General features: G+C 40.0%; 2 protein-coding genes across 8 annotated transcripts in view; one reads left to right on the plus strand and one right to left on the minus strand.

The window, feature by feature from the left end:
• Window positions 1–661: 661 nt before the first annotated feature.
• On the minus strand, window positions 662–11,255 carry ZCRB1 (zinc finger CCHC-type and RNA binding motif containing 1). Of its 2 annotated transcripts, none has more exons than XM_083801619.1 (8): window positions 11,114–11,255; window positions 6,946–7,033; window positions 6,750–6,778; window positions 4,016–4,127; window positions 3,828–3,935; window positions 2,871–2,980; window positions 2,692–2,767; window positions 662–1,333 (listed from the first exon to the last, which is right to left on the minus strand). In XM_083801619.1, the coding sequence occupies exons 2-8, from the start codon at window positions 7,027–7,029 to the stop codon at window positions 1,202–1,204; spliced, it is 651 nt and encodes a 216-aa protein (XP_083657745.1). In that variant the 5' UTR covers window positions 7,030–7,033; window positions 11,114–11,255; the 3' UTR covers window positions 662–1,201. The 2 variants fall into 2 exon arrangements, with proteins under 2 accessions (XP_083657745.1, XP_083657744.1); XM_083801618.1 differs by lacking the exon at window positions 11,114–11,255 and adding an exon at window positions 10,644–10,933.
• Window positions 11,210–15,501, plus strand: part of PPHLN1 (periphilin 1) — a 71,989-nt gene continuing 67,697 nt past the window's right edge. For 2 of the 6 annotated variants that reach the window (XM_083801569.1, XM_083801573.1), the window contains exons 1-2: window positions 11,210–11,346; window positions 12,106–12,201. The gene's annotated coding sequence lies outside the window, so the exon portion shown is untranslated. Of the gene's footprint in view, window positions 11,347–12,105; window positions 12,300–15,205; window positions 15,319–15,501 lie in introns of all 6 variants that reach the window. The other 4 variants (XM_083801572.1, XM_083801574.1, XM_083801570.1 and 1 more) reach the window with 3 other exon arrangements.

The raw sequence follows: 15,501 nt of genomic DNA on the forward strand, positions 1-15,501 counted from the left end.
GTAGTCACAGGAAGATGACTACAATCCTACAGAGATTTACACATGGACACCCTATTTAAAAGATTTGAACAGCTTTAGGTGAGAAATGGGTGCCAACACACTTCACTTAGAGACTGTGACAGTTCCAAGTATACATTAAGGTTGCTTTTCAGGCACCGAGAGAACTTTGTGCCCTTTGGGTTTTGCAGCAGATTCAGATGCTTAAGAATATTAGATAGGAGTGAGATCCATGCTTGATACAAGTGTATTTAAAACTACCATGTTAGGCACGCAAACTGCTGTCAGGAGGAACAAACAGCTCAGCATAAGCCCCTATCACTGCGGGAGGCTTTAAATATCAGATTAGAGAATATCAAAGCATATGGACACACCCATTTTTAAAACATATGGCCATTCTTGTTTTTAATTCAAGAGCAACAGAACTATTATTCTTTTAAAAAAAAATTAAGTATGAAGATTTTAAGAGTGACCTAATCACCATATCACCACCATATCGCTTTGAATTTGTATCTCCTACAAAGTCTATATTAAATATGGGCTATAAAATAATAAAGAAATGCACAGCAAATTACTAAAACTGTACATAAAACAGAAGAACATCTTAATATAATTTTGGAAAACAGAGATACTGCTTACTCCAAAATGATTTCACAGACCAAACTTATGTAACAGTAATTTATTATATTACTGCATGAAGAATTAAAAGACTAGTACAACAGTTAAGGCTGAAATTCAACCCTAGGCAGACAGCTAGTGCAAGATTATTCATACACTACTAAAGCACTGCTTCCAAACAGACAATAAATGGACTAATAAAGCATCAGAGGTGCTAACAGTGATCTAAGAGGAAGTCCTCTTAGGAAAACTCTTAAGAACTCCTCTAATGTAAGATTTTACTCCCATTTCAGGTCTAGATACTACCTGCAGGAAGCATTCTCCCTGATATTTTTCTGGATTTAAGCATAGAAACACATCACTTTCGTAAAAAGCTGCCTTGAGGGCAGAAAGTGGGTTAGGGGAAGGGAGAGAAAGAGAGAGAGAGAGAGATCAAAAAATGAGAGGTTCAGCTGGGAGGGTAGAACTGCAACATGATTTTCAGTGTCTTCAACACCAAGAAAAACATGTATTACAGATAACTTTGTTGCACTTTACAAAATGTACACTGTATATATTATATATATGCATATAAAACAATATTATTTTAATCACTAAGTTCTTCCTCATCACTGAAATAAGCACTTTTCTTAATCCGTGGACGTTTTGAGTCATCTGAAATGGAAGACTCCCCTGCAGTCTGTGTCCATCTTTGTTGTTCTTCCTCAATTTTGGCTTGCTACAATGGAAGAAGTATTAGTTAGTATTAAAAAAATAGTACTGTTATTTGTAATGCATCTTAATTACTAACAGGCTTTGAATTATTTCATGAGTTAAAGAATTCAGAAGGCTTAACTCCATTTTCAGATAAACTGTGTGATGAATGCACTAAAAAACATTTCTGAAAGTAGCTTTCACATGCTGACAGTAAGAGTCTTCTGCACCGATGCAGACCACACGGAGTACCCTCTGTTTTCAACGAGATGAACTGTACACACACAGTAAACTTACAGAACTATACAGCAGTTGAGATTTCAAGCGAAGGATGCAAAGAATTTGAAGTTGACATTTTTGAGTCAGCTTTGTTCCACTAAGAAGTCTTCCATCTGTTGCATTTTGCAGTCACTCATTCATGGAATGAATGTCTTCAGAGATACGGTTATTCAACTGAAGGTTGAAATAGATGCTTCCTATTTTTACTAGGAAACATGCTATCCCACTTTAAATCTTTAGATTGTGAGAAAAATTGGAATATTTCCTGCTTTCTTTACACTTAGAGGCTTTATTTGTAATTGTGGAGTTTCTTTGGGATGTGGGTGGGGGGAATAATTGTGCATATTTGCATAGCTTTTGTTTCAGACAACGTCAGGTAAGTCATATTTATAAAGTCATATTCAGGACAAAGTTATCTTAAAAACTCTGAGGACTTTTTAGGCAGTGGGGGTATGCAAGGAACAGCTGGGGACTGGGGGGCCATGAAATTTGAACATCAGTTCAGGCTTGCTATGTGTAGTGAAGCGAAAGCCTGTAAAGAAGTATTGAAGAAGACAGTAATATAGCTGTCAGACTACCTATCTACATAACAAAAACTGGAATAAATATGTTTTGAGAGGAAAGTTCCATTAGAGACAGCAATAGGCTGTATTAGGCAAAGGAAGTGCTCCAGAAATACGTGTTGTTCAAGGATATTCTAGTGAGTGAGAGCAGAGTATGTACCTGTTCATTTATGCATAACTGTTTTTCCAGATGCTCAGTTATCAGAATAAAGAGGGATTTGTGGATCAAAAACCTAATGGAACATCACAGCAGAGATGACAGGGAACTAAGCAGCAAAGAAGCTTGAAAGAAAGAAAGAAGTGCAATTCAAAAACACAGCAATAGTGAAACATTAAAACAAAAAAAGGACTGAACATGCCTGCAATATGAAGAACTCAACTATAGTCACCAGCTACTGTCAGGCAAGAGTGCCCTAAGTGCTACAGAACAGACAGATGTAAAAGTGTATCTTAGAGACTATAAGATTGTTTTTGAGAAGAAGCTTGAGAGAAGTTCCATTAATAAAGCTCCAAATAAATATGCAATACTTCAATTTTGTACCTGGACAGCTATGGCCTGGCTGAGGCTGTCTAGAGCAGGGTCTTCTCCTTCCTCTTCACTTTCTTCTTCCTCCTCACTTCATTGTGCAGGGAAACAAAAATACATAGATCTTTATTTTAAGTGCTTGGTATGAAAAAGCTGCTTAAGTGAAGTACTAATATGGAAATAAATGTACATACATTTCTTCTGGTTCAACTACTTTCTTTCTCTTCTTCTTTTCTTTTTTCTTTGGTGGCTCCCGCTCTCCCAGCATATTTTTAGGACAAGCATAACTTAAGTGTCCTGCTTCCTTGTAGAAAAAGAAATATTAGTTAACAAAAATCATTACCAACCACTACACGTTGAAACATATCATTAGGGAAGTTAATGGAAGACAGTTCATGGGGAAAAAAAATGGAAACAATTAACAAGATAAATGGAATGCTGAATAAGCACACAGAAGACAAACTCTTCTTTATTAGCTTGCCATGGAAACAAAGAGATCGGTGGTGATATGCATGTTTAACTGCAAATACCGAACAAGCTATGAGCAAGGCAGAGATTTTTTTTGGCTGCTGCAACATCAGAATACACTACAGCATGGTTTATGTTCAAGACAAGATATAAACCTCAGCATTAGCAGCTTAAGAAATATGACTGAGTCAACATTTTTGCTCTCAAAAATGTTATGAATATAAATCAAGTTTGCCTTTGATGTTAAATAAAATCCAAATCTCAATGCCTATTGTGTTCAGAAGAAACGAGGAGTTGCCTGAAACTCAAAGAACACTTGTTCTGTGTAAAAAGAGTTGTATCCAACATTTATTATTTCCAAAGGTAGAGCAAAAGCAGGTATTCCAAAGCAATGATTAAGAGGTTTTCCTTCACAAACAGCATTATACTACTACTCAGCTCTGTCTGCTCATCAGCATGTTAAGCAGGTATTATAAGCACATTTTCCTCCACCCCAAAAATCCCAAATAAAAGGCAAAAAGGGTACCATCATTCTTGAAAATGGTACAACTGCTCTGCAAGTTGATAATATCAACAGCAAAAAGTATTTTAACACCATGGGTAGGATTAGCAATGGTGAAACAGAACAAATAAACTGAAAGTCAAAAGATGGAGTATGTTGCTTTTCTTTTGGTTTTACTCACCCCACATTCATAACACTTAGACTTATCAAAGTAGTTGCGCCTGCGAATGAATTCTGCTGCTCTTCCATTATCAATGGCAATACTTGCTTTTATTACTCTTCCAAACAGCTACAGAAAATAGAAAAAAAGGTAAATACTTAGGAATTGTAAACCCAACCTTCCTGCCATAACAACTTTCCATAACTTACTTGTTTGTTATTAAGTGCCCGAGAACAGTTTTGTGCAGATTCTTTATCCAAAAACAAAATAAAGGCAACTCCTTTGCTCTTCCTGGTGTCTTTGTCCTTCATAATAGTAACTCTGAAAACATATAACCACATTATTGGTATGCTTAAATTGTTTTAGAGACTTTTTTTTCCAGAAAGATCTCAGTGGGATCTTAGCTTGCTATATAGCAAAAAGAAAATAAAGTATAATTAACTATAGAAAGGCTCATTAAAAAGAAATTCAAAGGAACAGCTAACCAGGGCATGTGCTTGGAGGTACAGCGGAGATTATCTAAAAAAAGTATGTGGAGTCTTTCCACATCATTCCAGTCCAGTACCACGCTTATTCCTTGAACGACTTGAAGAAAGGAGAACACACTCCATTTGTAGACAACGTAACTGGAGGGAACTAAACTCACTGGAGGTAAACTTAAAAATCTGGGACCAATCTTGACCATTGCTGTAATTGCTGAAAAAGCAGTGTACTGAACTGCATCCAAACAGAGTTCTACTTCTCTGTAGGACTAACCAGCTAAGGTATTTCGCTGTATTGTTCTACAAGTATCTCCAGCTGGAGTCCAAGCAGGTTACGGATGCATGTAGTAGCACATCTAGAAATTTAAGAAAGACTTTTACCAAGTAAAATCCACAGAATGACTAGAGGTAAAGAACCCACCCAACCTCAGTTCTTTCAATCTTATGTCAATTGTATTCTGTCCTAGAAAACATCAGCGGGAAACAGGATGGCAGTCTGCATGTATGTAAAAACACAAGTACATGTTAAAAACGAAAAGAATAGACTCCTCCCTACATCTGCCACTGTAGGAAGAATGACTTTGCATAAAACCTCAACAAATGAGTTAAAGTCATAATAGGATAGACTGGGATGAGAAATGTAGTAAGGAAGAAGAAAAGTCAGCATGATTTTGCTGAGTCAAGTCACACTTCAAGAAAAGCCCATTAAAGCTTGTTTAAACTGACTTTAATTAGAGGGCAGAAGAATCTCCAGAAATCAAGCTAATACTTGAAAAGATTTTTCTTAGGAATTAATAACTAGTTAGAGATAGAAAACTGAGGCTAACAAGGATCAGGTTTCACACTGAAATGGAAACACCAGTAGTATCCCATAGTATCTGCACTGTTTAGAGTCAGGTAAGCTTGCAAAGAATTATGTAACAAATTTTGCTAAATACAAAAGTAGTCTTGGTAGTATCATATACACATGGTATTCTGTGAGTCTGCACTTGGTTTAATTTCTGGCCGTAACTAGACAAAATGTCAGAAAAAATTAGGTATCAATAAGTGATTTTTTTATGAAATAAGGTACAGGTTAAGGAAAACAGCAACTATGCAGATAGAGTAGCAAGTTCTAAATCATTTACTTTCACAAAGCAGGCAGCACAGGGTTTCTTCAGCACAGGCATCTAAAAACACCATTTCTGTTGTGTATGGTACCCGAAACAAGCAAATAAAACACTAGAAACTATTGATAATGGAAAAGAGAAAGTATGCAGCCACAACACCTTTAAAATAAGCAAAGTATCATACCGTCAATACTTCATGCAATTCCCATCTTCCTATCCAAACAAGTTCAAAAGCCAAGGTAGAAGACCCCTACTCCCTACACACACACACAGCACAGGTACATTTAGATTGTAGAACTCCTTACCAAAGGATAGCCAGGAAGCCAAAAGCGACAAATTTATGGAGAACAGGTCCGTCAGCAGCTATTAAGCACGAATGTTACTACAACCTTTGGCTCGGGATTTTTCTAAATTAGTAGTTCAGAGATGAACTAAAACAGGTCAGATACTCCCAGCCTGGAAACAAAGAGTGCAGCTGCCCTCTTTTACTGGTCACTGCGTCTGTCAGAGCCCTACACAAGGATTTTTCCTCTCATGCATATTTTCCTAAAGTTGTGGTCTGATTGGCATTTCCTGCTATTTTGTCACCTGAAATACACTAGGGAGACTTCAAAAACTTTGAACTTAGTGCTACATATCAGAAATTGTTGCAGTGGCCGCTAAAAGTTACAGCAGATATTTACTGGTTGAAAAATCTGAAGTCTAGACTTTTGTTATTCTGAGCAGCTAAAAACAAACAAAAAAAGAGCATGTTCCTTACCATGACATCTATTTCTATCATTTCAACACACAGACAGGTATTCACAAGAATCTTTCATGAATAGCCCACATATTAAGAGTTGTTATTATCCAGCTTTATATCTGATCTTAAACGTAGCACTAAACAGTCACAGTAACAAATCCCCCTGGAACCACAAACAGAGGAACTGTATGTTGCCATAGTGGGAACTGGATGTGAGAGCTGTGACATCTCATTCCCGTATTTAGAAGCTCCTACTCTCATAATTATTCACCTGTGGCTGAGGTGAGGGAAAGCAAACAACATTGACTAGAAGAATATTGTTTCAACTACTTGAGAGAAAAGATCTCTGGTACACAGTAGCATTCTACTTGCTCTCGAGAAGCCGTTAACAAAACAGCACTTGTCTGCAAGACAAATATTCCTGCAGCATGTGTGCAACTGCAAGAACTCCCAGCTGTTAAATTTATACTTTATTAAAAATGAACAGGCCTTCAATAGTTACACATTTAATACTTAAATTATAAAAAGCACAAGACATGCCAGTGAATCAAAGACATTAAATATTTAAGATGAAAGCTACAAAAATAGCTGGCCATATCAGATCACTTACTTGACAACTTTCCCATACTTAGAAAAAATCTGAAAAACAGAACAAAACAGAAAGGTTTAACAATAGACAATTCCATGCCATTAGTAACAAATTTATCAAGACAAACTTTTCTAAGAGACGTATATCAATATTGTATTTGCACTCAAAATTGTTGTCAATCGGTTTAGTCTGAACAGTATGGCTCTTAAAAACTTACCCTGTATAGGTCATTGTTGGTCAGAGCAAAGGGTAAATTGGACACATACACAGTGCTTTTGCTTGGTGCCAACCCACCACTCATTTTTCTGATGAAAGGAGAAAGAGAGAAGAGTTAAACTGTATCCAAAACATCAGAAATTAAAAAGCAGTTGTGAGAGATTTTTTTCTCCCCCAAATTGTTCTTTTAAACACAGCCCAGATGGTCATGATAAAGTTGCAATAAAGCATAGCTTTCATTTCCTTTTTATCATTTTACATAAAATCAGTGTTTGCCCTTGTGTTCTTCCCTCTCCCCTGGATTCAAAGCATATTTTTTCTCTGTCCTAGTCAATCAATAAGCCATGAAAAAAACTGATGGGTTTGTGTACTTGAAGTAAGCCTCCATCTCCATTTACTGAATATTCTGGCTAATATGTGATATTTATAACCTTTGTTCAAGTACCTACATGATTTGATTCTTCATACTAGTTTCAGCTCAGCTACATTCAACATAGAATAAACCACTTGTGGTTAAGGAAGGAAAAAAAAAAAAAGACACTGCCTTGGCTTTAAAAAGTGTATCTCCGCTGTTAAAGCAGCAAGTATTTCCTCTTGTATCTATTACTCATGCTTCCGCAGTGCTCTAGAACTGGAGATTTCCAGAGCTGGTTATGGACGGCATCTCCTGGCCGAGCAGTTCCACACTGGCAGGAATCAGGGAAATCTCAGTGCCAATTTCCTTCCTATCCTCTTCTAAGTTCTTGGGACTAAGGAGCCAAGACTATGTCTAGAATCAATGAACCCACTCAAAAACATTTTAAACATCCCGTCTTATAACTGCATGCACATAATCTAATATGAGGTAAGGAATAACTGAACTAACTTGAAAGAGAACAGGCTGTGTTTTTCCTCATGTTTGGACTTTTCCCAAAAAATTGAAGTGGCACTAAAGTCTGTGCAAAGAACTTCTTCCTTCTGATTCATTCTGTAGCCAAGGCTTGGTCCAAAAATGGGTAAAACACAAGATCAGAATAAAATACAGCCCTTATGAGAGAATACACCAAAGAGTACAGCAAAAATGTTTCCTATGCAGCCCACCATCCCTGGGGGTGCTCAAGGAAAGGTTGGACATGGTGCTTAGGGACATGGTTTAGTGGGTGACGCTGGTGGTAGGGGGATGGTTGACCAGATGATCTTGGAGGTCTTTTCCAACCTTAACGATTCTATGCTTAATGCTTGCTTAGCCAGTTTCCTGCAGCGTTATTCCTGCTTCTTGGTACCCCCCCCCCCCCGATTCCTAGCTGCCTCCTTCACTGAGGCTCAAGCCATTTCTTCAGCAAGACCAATTCATTTTAAAATGCAAAAGCTGACGAAGGGATGAAAGAAACTAAAGAAATCAACACCCATCATAGAACAGACACAACACCTCAGAGGACTTTCCAGGTAGGGAGTTTGATCAGATGCAAGGGTCAATTGTCAACAAAGAAATTAATGTCAGGCTCTAATCCATCGGTGGTTATTTTTTTTAGCATTTCATGATTCAGTCATCTGAAGGCCTAATACTCCCAGTAGACACTGATTATTCAAGTATTTTGCTTCTCTTTTCTGACAAGTTTAATGTATCACAACTCGTTTAAGCGGCGGTTTCTAAGTGATCAAATTTTGAGTTTTTCCACGTTCAGAGACTGTGTTTTTTGGCACGAGTAGAAATGGCAACATAAAGGTTAAGCAAATGAAAACAGAATAAATTTGCAACAAAGGCCACGCATTGCATCTGGTGTTATGCAGACTTGATTCATTACCCCAGATTCCTTGCTGCTTGGCATTAGTATCCTTGACAAGCCTAACCAAACCGACTCGACGAGGCGCTGTACAAAGAGGTGGCTCAAAGCGCAGGAATCCAGATGTCCAGCACAATACAAAGGACATGGTAAGGGCTACCCCAGTGCTGCATCATGGTATAACACCGTTATTTTGCAACAGCAGAGAAAACAGCTAAAAACAGTCCCCCGGACAAATTTAACTGAAATAGTGCCGTGGTTCTGACTGCCCAAATAATTGTAGCAACCCACATCATTCAGGACCCCTGTGCTGGTGTTTCAGTCATCTGACTTTTAACATCTAACTTGTCGGACAGGCACAGTTTTAATAAAACAGGATGGAGAGTACCTGTAAGGTGACTGCCGTTCTCATGTTCGAGTCGGCAAAGTTTCAAATTTACCACTCCAGGAGGGAATGCTTCCTCGGGAAGGATGTCCTGCTATAAATACTAAGGGGTCACTGCAATACTTTATAATGATTTTCCCAAAACCAATCTCTCAAAAAGCTTGAGCATGTTAAAAATGCAGATTTCTGGCTGTGTGAATACAATGGTCTAAATGCAATTGTAGATCCAACTACAACCACAATTCTTTCCACTCCCATAAACCTTTACAAAACATTGCCTTCTTTATTTTTTAAAACAAACCACCATGAAGTGATTGCAGGGATACAAACAATAGTTTTTTGTGTTTTTTTTTTTCTCTTTCCTTTAACAGATGCCAACCTTGCCACACCAGTTTCACCAGCTTATGGGGAAAGGAGGGTGTAAAAACCAGCCAATTCCAGCTTTAACTCTCTAGATGAGAAAATCCTCCATTCCAAGGCTCAGAGTCCTTTTACTTCAGGAAATTTCTAATTTCATAAAACAGTCTGACACAAGTTTAACATTTTCATCACATTCTTTCTCCTTGATCACCAGTCTCTCTACTCTCCAGGATTTCACTTCACAGGCTAACATAATAAATAAATAAATAAATATAAAAATCAAAATGAGCATCTGAGCTTTCTACTTGACGCAGGGGACTCCCTGAGCCACGTACAGCCTGACTTCTATAACCCTCTAGAGCCCCTCAACAAATCGAAACATTTCTGTTTTCTAGTGAATGCTTTTATGTGGCTTCCCCGATCTTCAAGGTATTACTTGGTTACTTAACTTTAAAGCATCAGCTGGAAGCCAGTACATTATCTCCATGGGGTCTAGCAGAACCCCCATTAATCTAACAGCCTCTCTGCAATATTAATGCTTTCTTCATTTATTATTTTCACATATTAACTTTCAGGATGAGGTTGTCTGTCATGACCATGACTTGTGGAATTCAATCTTTTTTGTCTTTGCCAACAACTCAAAGAAGCCATTCCCTGACAAGAGCCATCTGTATGTAATGATTGGGTCTCCTGCAAAATACGTCGTGTACTCAAGTATGCTTTGCTTGATTCCAATATACCTCATGCAGTGTCCATCACTCATGTTGAGAACACCAGAAGAAAAGACAATGATTAATTCCATGAACGGGTTTTTCTGCTCTGTCCCAGAACATACAAGGACACCACCAAAACAGTTCAGATGCCTCTGAAGCATCAGCTGGCGGGAGTCTGAACGCACTGATACTTTCATGACTTAACATCCACATTGCAACTTACGCACAAACTTTTTACTTGTTTGTTTTAAATACGCATCAGTAAGGTCAGACTTGTGGTTTAATGAATTAAAGATTTATAAATGATTTGCGGATAAATCACTCTAGACATGATCATTCAGGCCAATCAACTTAAGTTCTTTTATCTTGATGCTTAAAATGCCATGTTTTATTAATAATTTCATAGCACCAACAGAATTTAGAACCAAATCAACAAAGCATTAGTTCCGGTAGTAACTTGGCTAAAGCTTATAATTACATGCTTGTGGTAAAGGAGGGAAGAGAAGTCCCCTGTTGGTCACATGCCCAGAGCAGCTGTGGGTGCCCCATCCCTGGAGGTGCTCACGGCCAGGCTGGATGGGGCTTTGGGCAGCCTGGTCTGGTGGGAGGTGTCCCTGCCCATGGCAGGGGGGTGGAGCTGGGTGGGCTCTGAGGTCCCTTCCGGCCCAAAACAATCCTTGATTGCACGAAACCGAATTAATTTTCTCTCTGCTCCCATACAAGGCTATTAATCACTCGCTGCACTCGTTTACAACACAAGAGACGCGTCACGAACTATCAGAGCAGAACCCATCTCTACGCAGCCGCTCAAACACTACAAGGCAAACGCTCCACAGGGTCACAAACAGATAAATTAAATCGACAGTACCCCCCCCCCCCCCCCCAGACACCCCGGCCGCGTCCCCAGGAGGGGGCCCGTCCCCTCCTCGCCCCCCGCGCCCCCCTCACCCCTGGCGGCGATGGCGGCGGCTCCCCGGCGGGGCGGCGCTCAGCCCTCGCGGGCGGCCATCTTACGGCAGCCCGGCACGGCGCGGCACGGCACGGCCTGGCCCGGCGCGGCCCTTCCGCTGACGCGGGGCGCCGAGCGCCGCCTGCGGGAGGCGAGGCGGCCGCTTCCGGGGGCGCCTGCGGAGAGTGGGAAGGCGGCGGGGGCCTGCGGGGGGCTCCGGAGGCGGCGGAGGGTGAGCGGGGCCGGGCACGGCCGGGCTGGGCCGGGCGCGGCCGGGGGTGTGGGGAGCGCCCGCGGAGCCTCCCGGGGTCCGGCGCTGCCCGGCCTCGGGGGGGGGGGTCTCGCCGTGTCCTCTGGGGGGAGAGGAGGAACCGGGACCACGATCCTAAATATATATGTAAATATGTGTGTATTTAGGACCTAAATATATATGTATATATATATATATAAAATATATATATGTATATATGTTTAGGATATGTTTAAAATACCTTAAACACACATACGCACACACATATATAAGGTTGACAAAGCCCACGTGCTTTGGGTTTGGGGTTTCAGTTCTTTCCCTGCTGCCGGGAAGGACGCTAGCTCGGTGTAATTACGGGAGGTATTTAATCCACACCAACTGCTAATGAACGTTTGGAGGGTGCGCGAACCCCTGAGTGCTGCTGGGGAGGCGCCTCATGGCTGTGGGGGTGCGGCATACCTGCCTTCGACTCGTAGCATGGATCCATCTTTTCGTTATTTATGTTTCTGGAGAGCTAAATGGGGCCTAAATGCGTCACTTAGCAGCTCTAAAACAAGTCGTTACACTTAGCTTAACAGGGGAGCATCCCCTAATATATTTAAACTCTTACGAGTATTACAACACTTTTTGTTCTATTACAACAGTTTTTCACTGCTCTCATGCTCCTTAAATGAACCTGCTTTTCCCTAGGTTAGACTTCTGATGGATAGTCTTATAATACATATTTTTTCTTAATCCAAGGTGTTCAGGACTTCAAGAGAGCAAAAGCTGTGCAGGAAAGACATAAAAAGATGTGGAAGCGCACACCACCTCTGCAAGCGATGAGTAGAGTTTGAGGTATTGATTTGCCCAGCTGAAATATTCAGCATCTGTTAATACTTTCATACATAAATGTTGAAAGCATCCAAGTCTTGACCTGCTACAGCAACAATGCGGTGAGCTGGCATATTTTGTTATCAAATTGTTCGTGCCACAGGATGGAAAGGCACTGCAGGGGTGGTGATCCGTACAGTTGTTTGTGTCGGCAGCACAGCGGTCCCATTGCAGCTTGGCAGAATATTTTTTGATGGCATTGAAACTGATGAAGGATGAAATGTTGGTAACTGCGGCTGTTCGCATAAACGTAACCACTAATACATCAGTCTTTATGTTAATATAAACTCCCAAAGCATTATCTCCATTTTCTCACTCCTGTTGATATATTAGATATATTAGAGTGATATAGTTAGAAAACTGAACCATAGAGGTTTTAAATGCTCATTGGAAGGTCCGTGTTGCTGATAATTTTATTCAACTTCTGTTGGTTTTTTTTTTTTTGCTTTTGAGTTTGGAGATGATTTGGCTTTTGCAGTCAGTGCCTTCTTAAACTGATTTTTTAAAAAATATTTTCTTTTAAACCCTTATTTTATGTCAAAACTGTTGTAAACTCATTAGGAAAGATTGGAAGAAAGCCTCTTATTTCAAGTTAGTCGGTGTCTTACCTAGGTGGAACATGCCTAGACTTATTGCAGTCATGCTTCTAACTGCTTTTGAAAATCTTTTGGCCTAATACTTTTTTTTAGGTAGAGATGGATTCTCTTTGTAACCCTGCTTTTTCTCAGTGCCCCCCTCCCAGTATTTTATTTATTATCATGCTGAATTTTTCCCTCTGCTCTTGCACTTCTGATGTTTCATGTTGCCAGTAGAGATCTAATCAGTGTTTTCAGCCTGCCCCAAGTATGGGGAGAGGAGGAGAAGGCTACTTTTGTCCCAAACTCAGTTTTCCCTATCTTTATTCCTGTCTAGTTAGGAGATGCCAGATAGGTTTGCAGCACTATCAAATATGGCCTTTAAGGGTTGGAACAAAAAGCTTCATTGTGTCTCTTTGTTCCTGTCCTCAAGGCAGCAATGGCTGGCTGTTGTGAAATGGGCCATGATAAATCTGCTAAATTTACAATTCCCTGAGGGCCCTTCCTAGGTCTTACTCTTACAAGCTCATCTAAGATGTTTTCTGAGAGATTTGGCAAGGCATAGGAGGACAAAACTGGCCTACATTTACCAATTGTTGTGGTTTGTCACAATAATAGTACAAAACCAGGTGTGTCCCAACCCAATAGCATCAGAAAGAGCGCAGTTGTCTGCCCCTGGACTCTTGTTTGCATATGGCAAAATGTAGCCATCTGGGTAAGAAAGCTGCACGTTTTTGTAACAAAAATGTAGATTCTGTAGAAGGTTGATAGCACACACTGGAAAATTACAGACGGTGATGAAGTAGGTATTTCTAGCAGTGATGAAAATTGATGTCTCAAGTAAGTGTAAACAGACAAGAATTATGTACAAAATATTGCAGAATACTGAAGTGTTCTTCAGCATGTTAGTATTTTTAACATGTTTATGTTCCTCAGAAAAAAAAAAAAAGATTGACAAAGAAAACCCAGTTGTGCAAAAATCTGATGTTTAAGTGAGCCGTGTAATCTGCATAATGAAGAAAACCTTTTTGTATTACATCTGTTATACTAGCGTAGAGGAAGACGTAGTGCTGTGATAACCGGAGCAAAGCCAATTTTGGCAGCTGGCCACAGCAGAGCAGCTTGTGCTGCATTAATAGAATGGCTTCTGTGTACGCTAAAGTATCATCATTTGAGAAAATAAGGAATTTGCTTTAGGGAAAACAGCCACCTTTGACCAAAAATAAGGAAGAGGCTGATTAAATGAATATAGCAGGGTATTATGCCTCATGATGTTAAAGAAATACCAACCACTTTTGGTGTATGTGCTAATAAAAAATAGCATCAGTGACAATGGGGTTAGGTGTAACAAAAATGGTTACATATTTTTTTAATCTTTGTTTTGGAGCAACTTTGTACTGAGAGAGCAGGTAGATCTTAAGCTTTGATTTCTTGAATCCTTGTTAATGAAATATTCTTATATTGATCCTAAAAGTTTTGACACTTCGTGGTTGTTACTAAAGCTGTATTCTGATTAGGTCACATCATGTAAAAAGTGAAGTTTTTTCTGTAGAACCAGATGAAATGGGTTCAAGGTGATAGAAAATGTGCTTTTCTCTCTTCAAGCATTTTTTTTTAGCATTTTTTTTCTTCTGGTATTTTCAAAAGCATCCTCACTTTATTTCATTGGTCTCAGCTTAAAAACTGTGGTTTTAGTCTTCTCTATAAAATTGTTTTTCTGCCTTTTGTCGTTACCAGCATTCTGGACAGTGTGCTTTATAATTGATTCTGTCTGATTAATTTTTTTCCATTTTATTCCTCAAACTGCAAAATCTCACGTCTGAGATTTTCCTTCCCTCTTTCCTTCTCCATCCTTTCTTGCCTTTCTGTTAATTTCTTATCTGATATAATTGTGTATATATTATATATTTTTCCTTCAGTTTATTGGCTTTTGTGACGGCATATTCTACCTTTTTTCCTTTTTTTTTGGTCAAAATGGTAGTGATAATGCTTGCCAGTTGCAGTATGGTCCCACAGCAGTGATGGACGTGGTCGTGTGTTTATCAGCCATGAAGCCATGAGCATGTCTGTGAATGCTGGTGCCTGCTGCCAGTGTTATGTAGTGGGATGTTGGAGGTGGCTTAACTGGCAGAGCAGCGTGGTGTGAAAGCTTGCATCCTGCTTTAACGGCATTTTTCTGACGCGTTGCTTTTTGAACGCTGTGTTCAGTTAACGATTTCCATAACTGTTCCAGGCGGCAGGACATGGACATTGCTGTATTTGCCAAAATGCAAGAAGAAAAAAAAAAAGGCAATCAAAACAAATGAATGAACAAAAAACAACCCACAAAACAAACAACATCTCTTAAAAGCCACCAGGCACTGTCTTCATCCTGTTGCCCATGTCCCCCCCAGGTCTGAAAACCAAGTGAGGGTCTCCACCGAGGAGTAGCATCCACTTACATGCGGGTGGCACCTCGGACATGGAGGGCTGGCAGCACGGAGCATCCGGGCGTAAAGTACCAGTGGTGAGGCGTTGAGAGAACCGGTGCACGCAGCTCTTCTGGTGTAGTGATGGTTTTTGTCTTGCCTCCGCTAATTCAGTCCCTTCCAGTGTGTTTGAAGTACAGACGTGTTCGGTTACTGTCCTTGTAACTCTTGGCAAGGAAGAAAAGAGAGCTGTGCGGGCAGCGAGGAGTAGGGTAAGGGCA

The sequence above is a fragment of the Anser anser genome (genome assembly GCF_964211835.1).
Source record: "Anser anser genome assembly, chromosome: 1".
Classification (NCBI taxonomy): Eukaryota; Metazoa; Chordata; class Aves; order Anseriformes; family Anatidae; genus Anser; species Anser anser.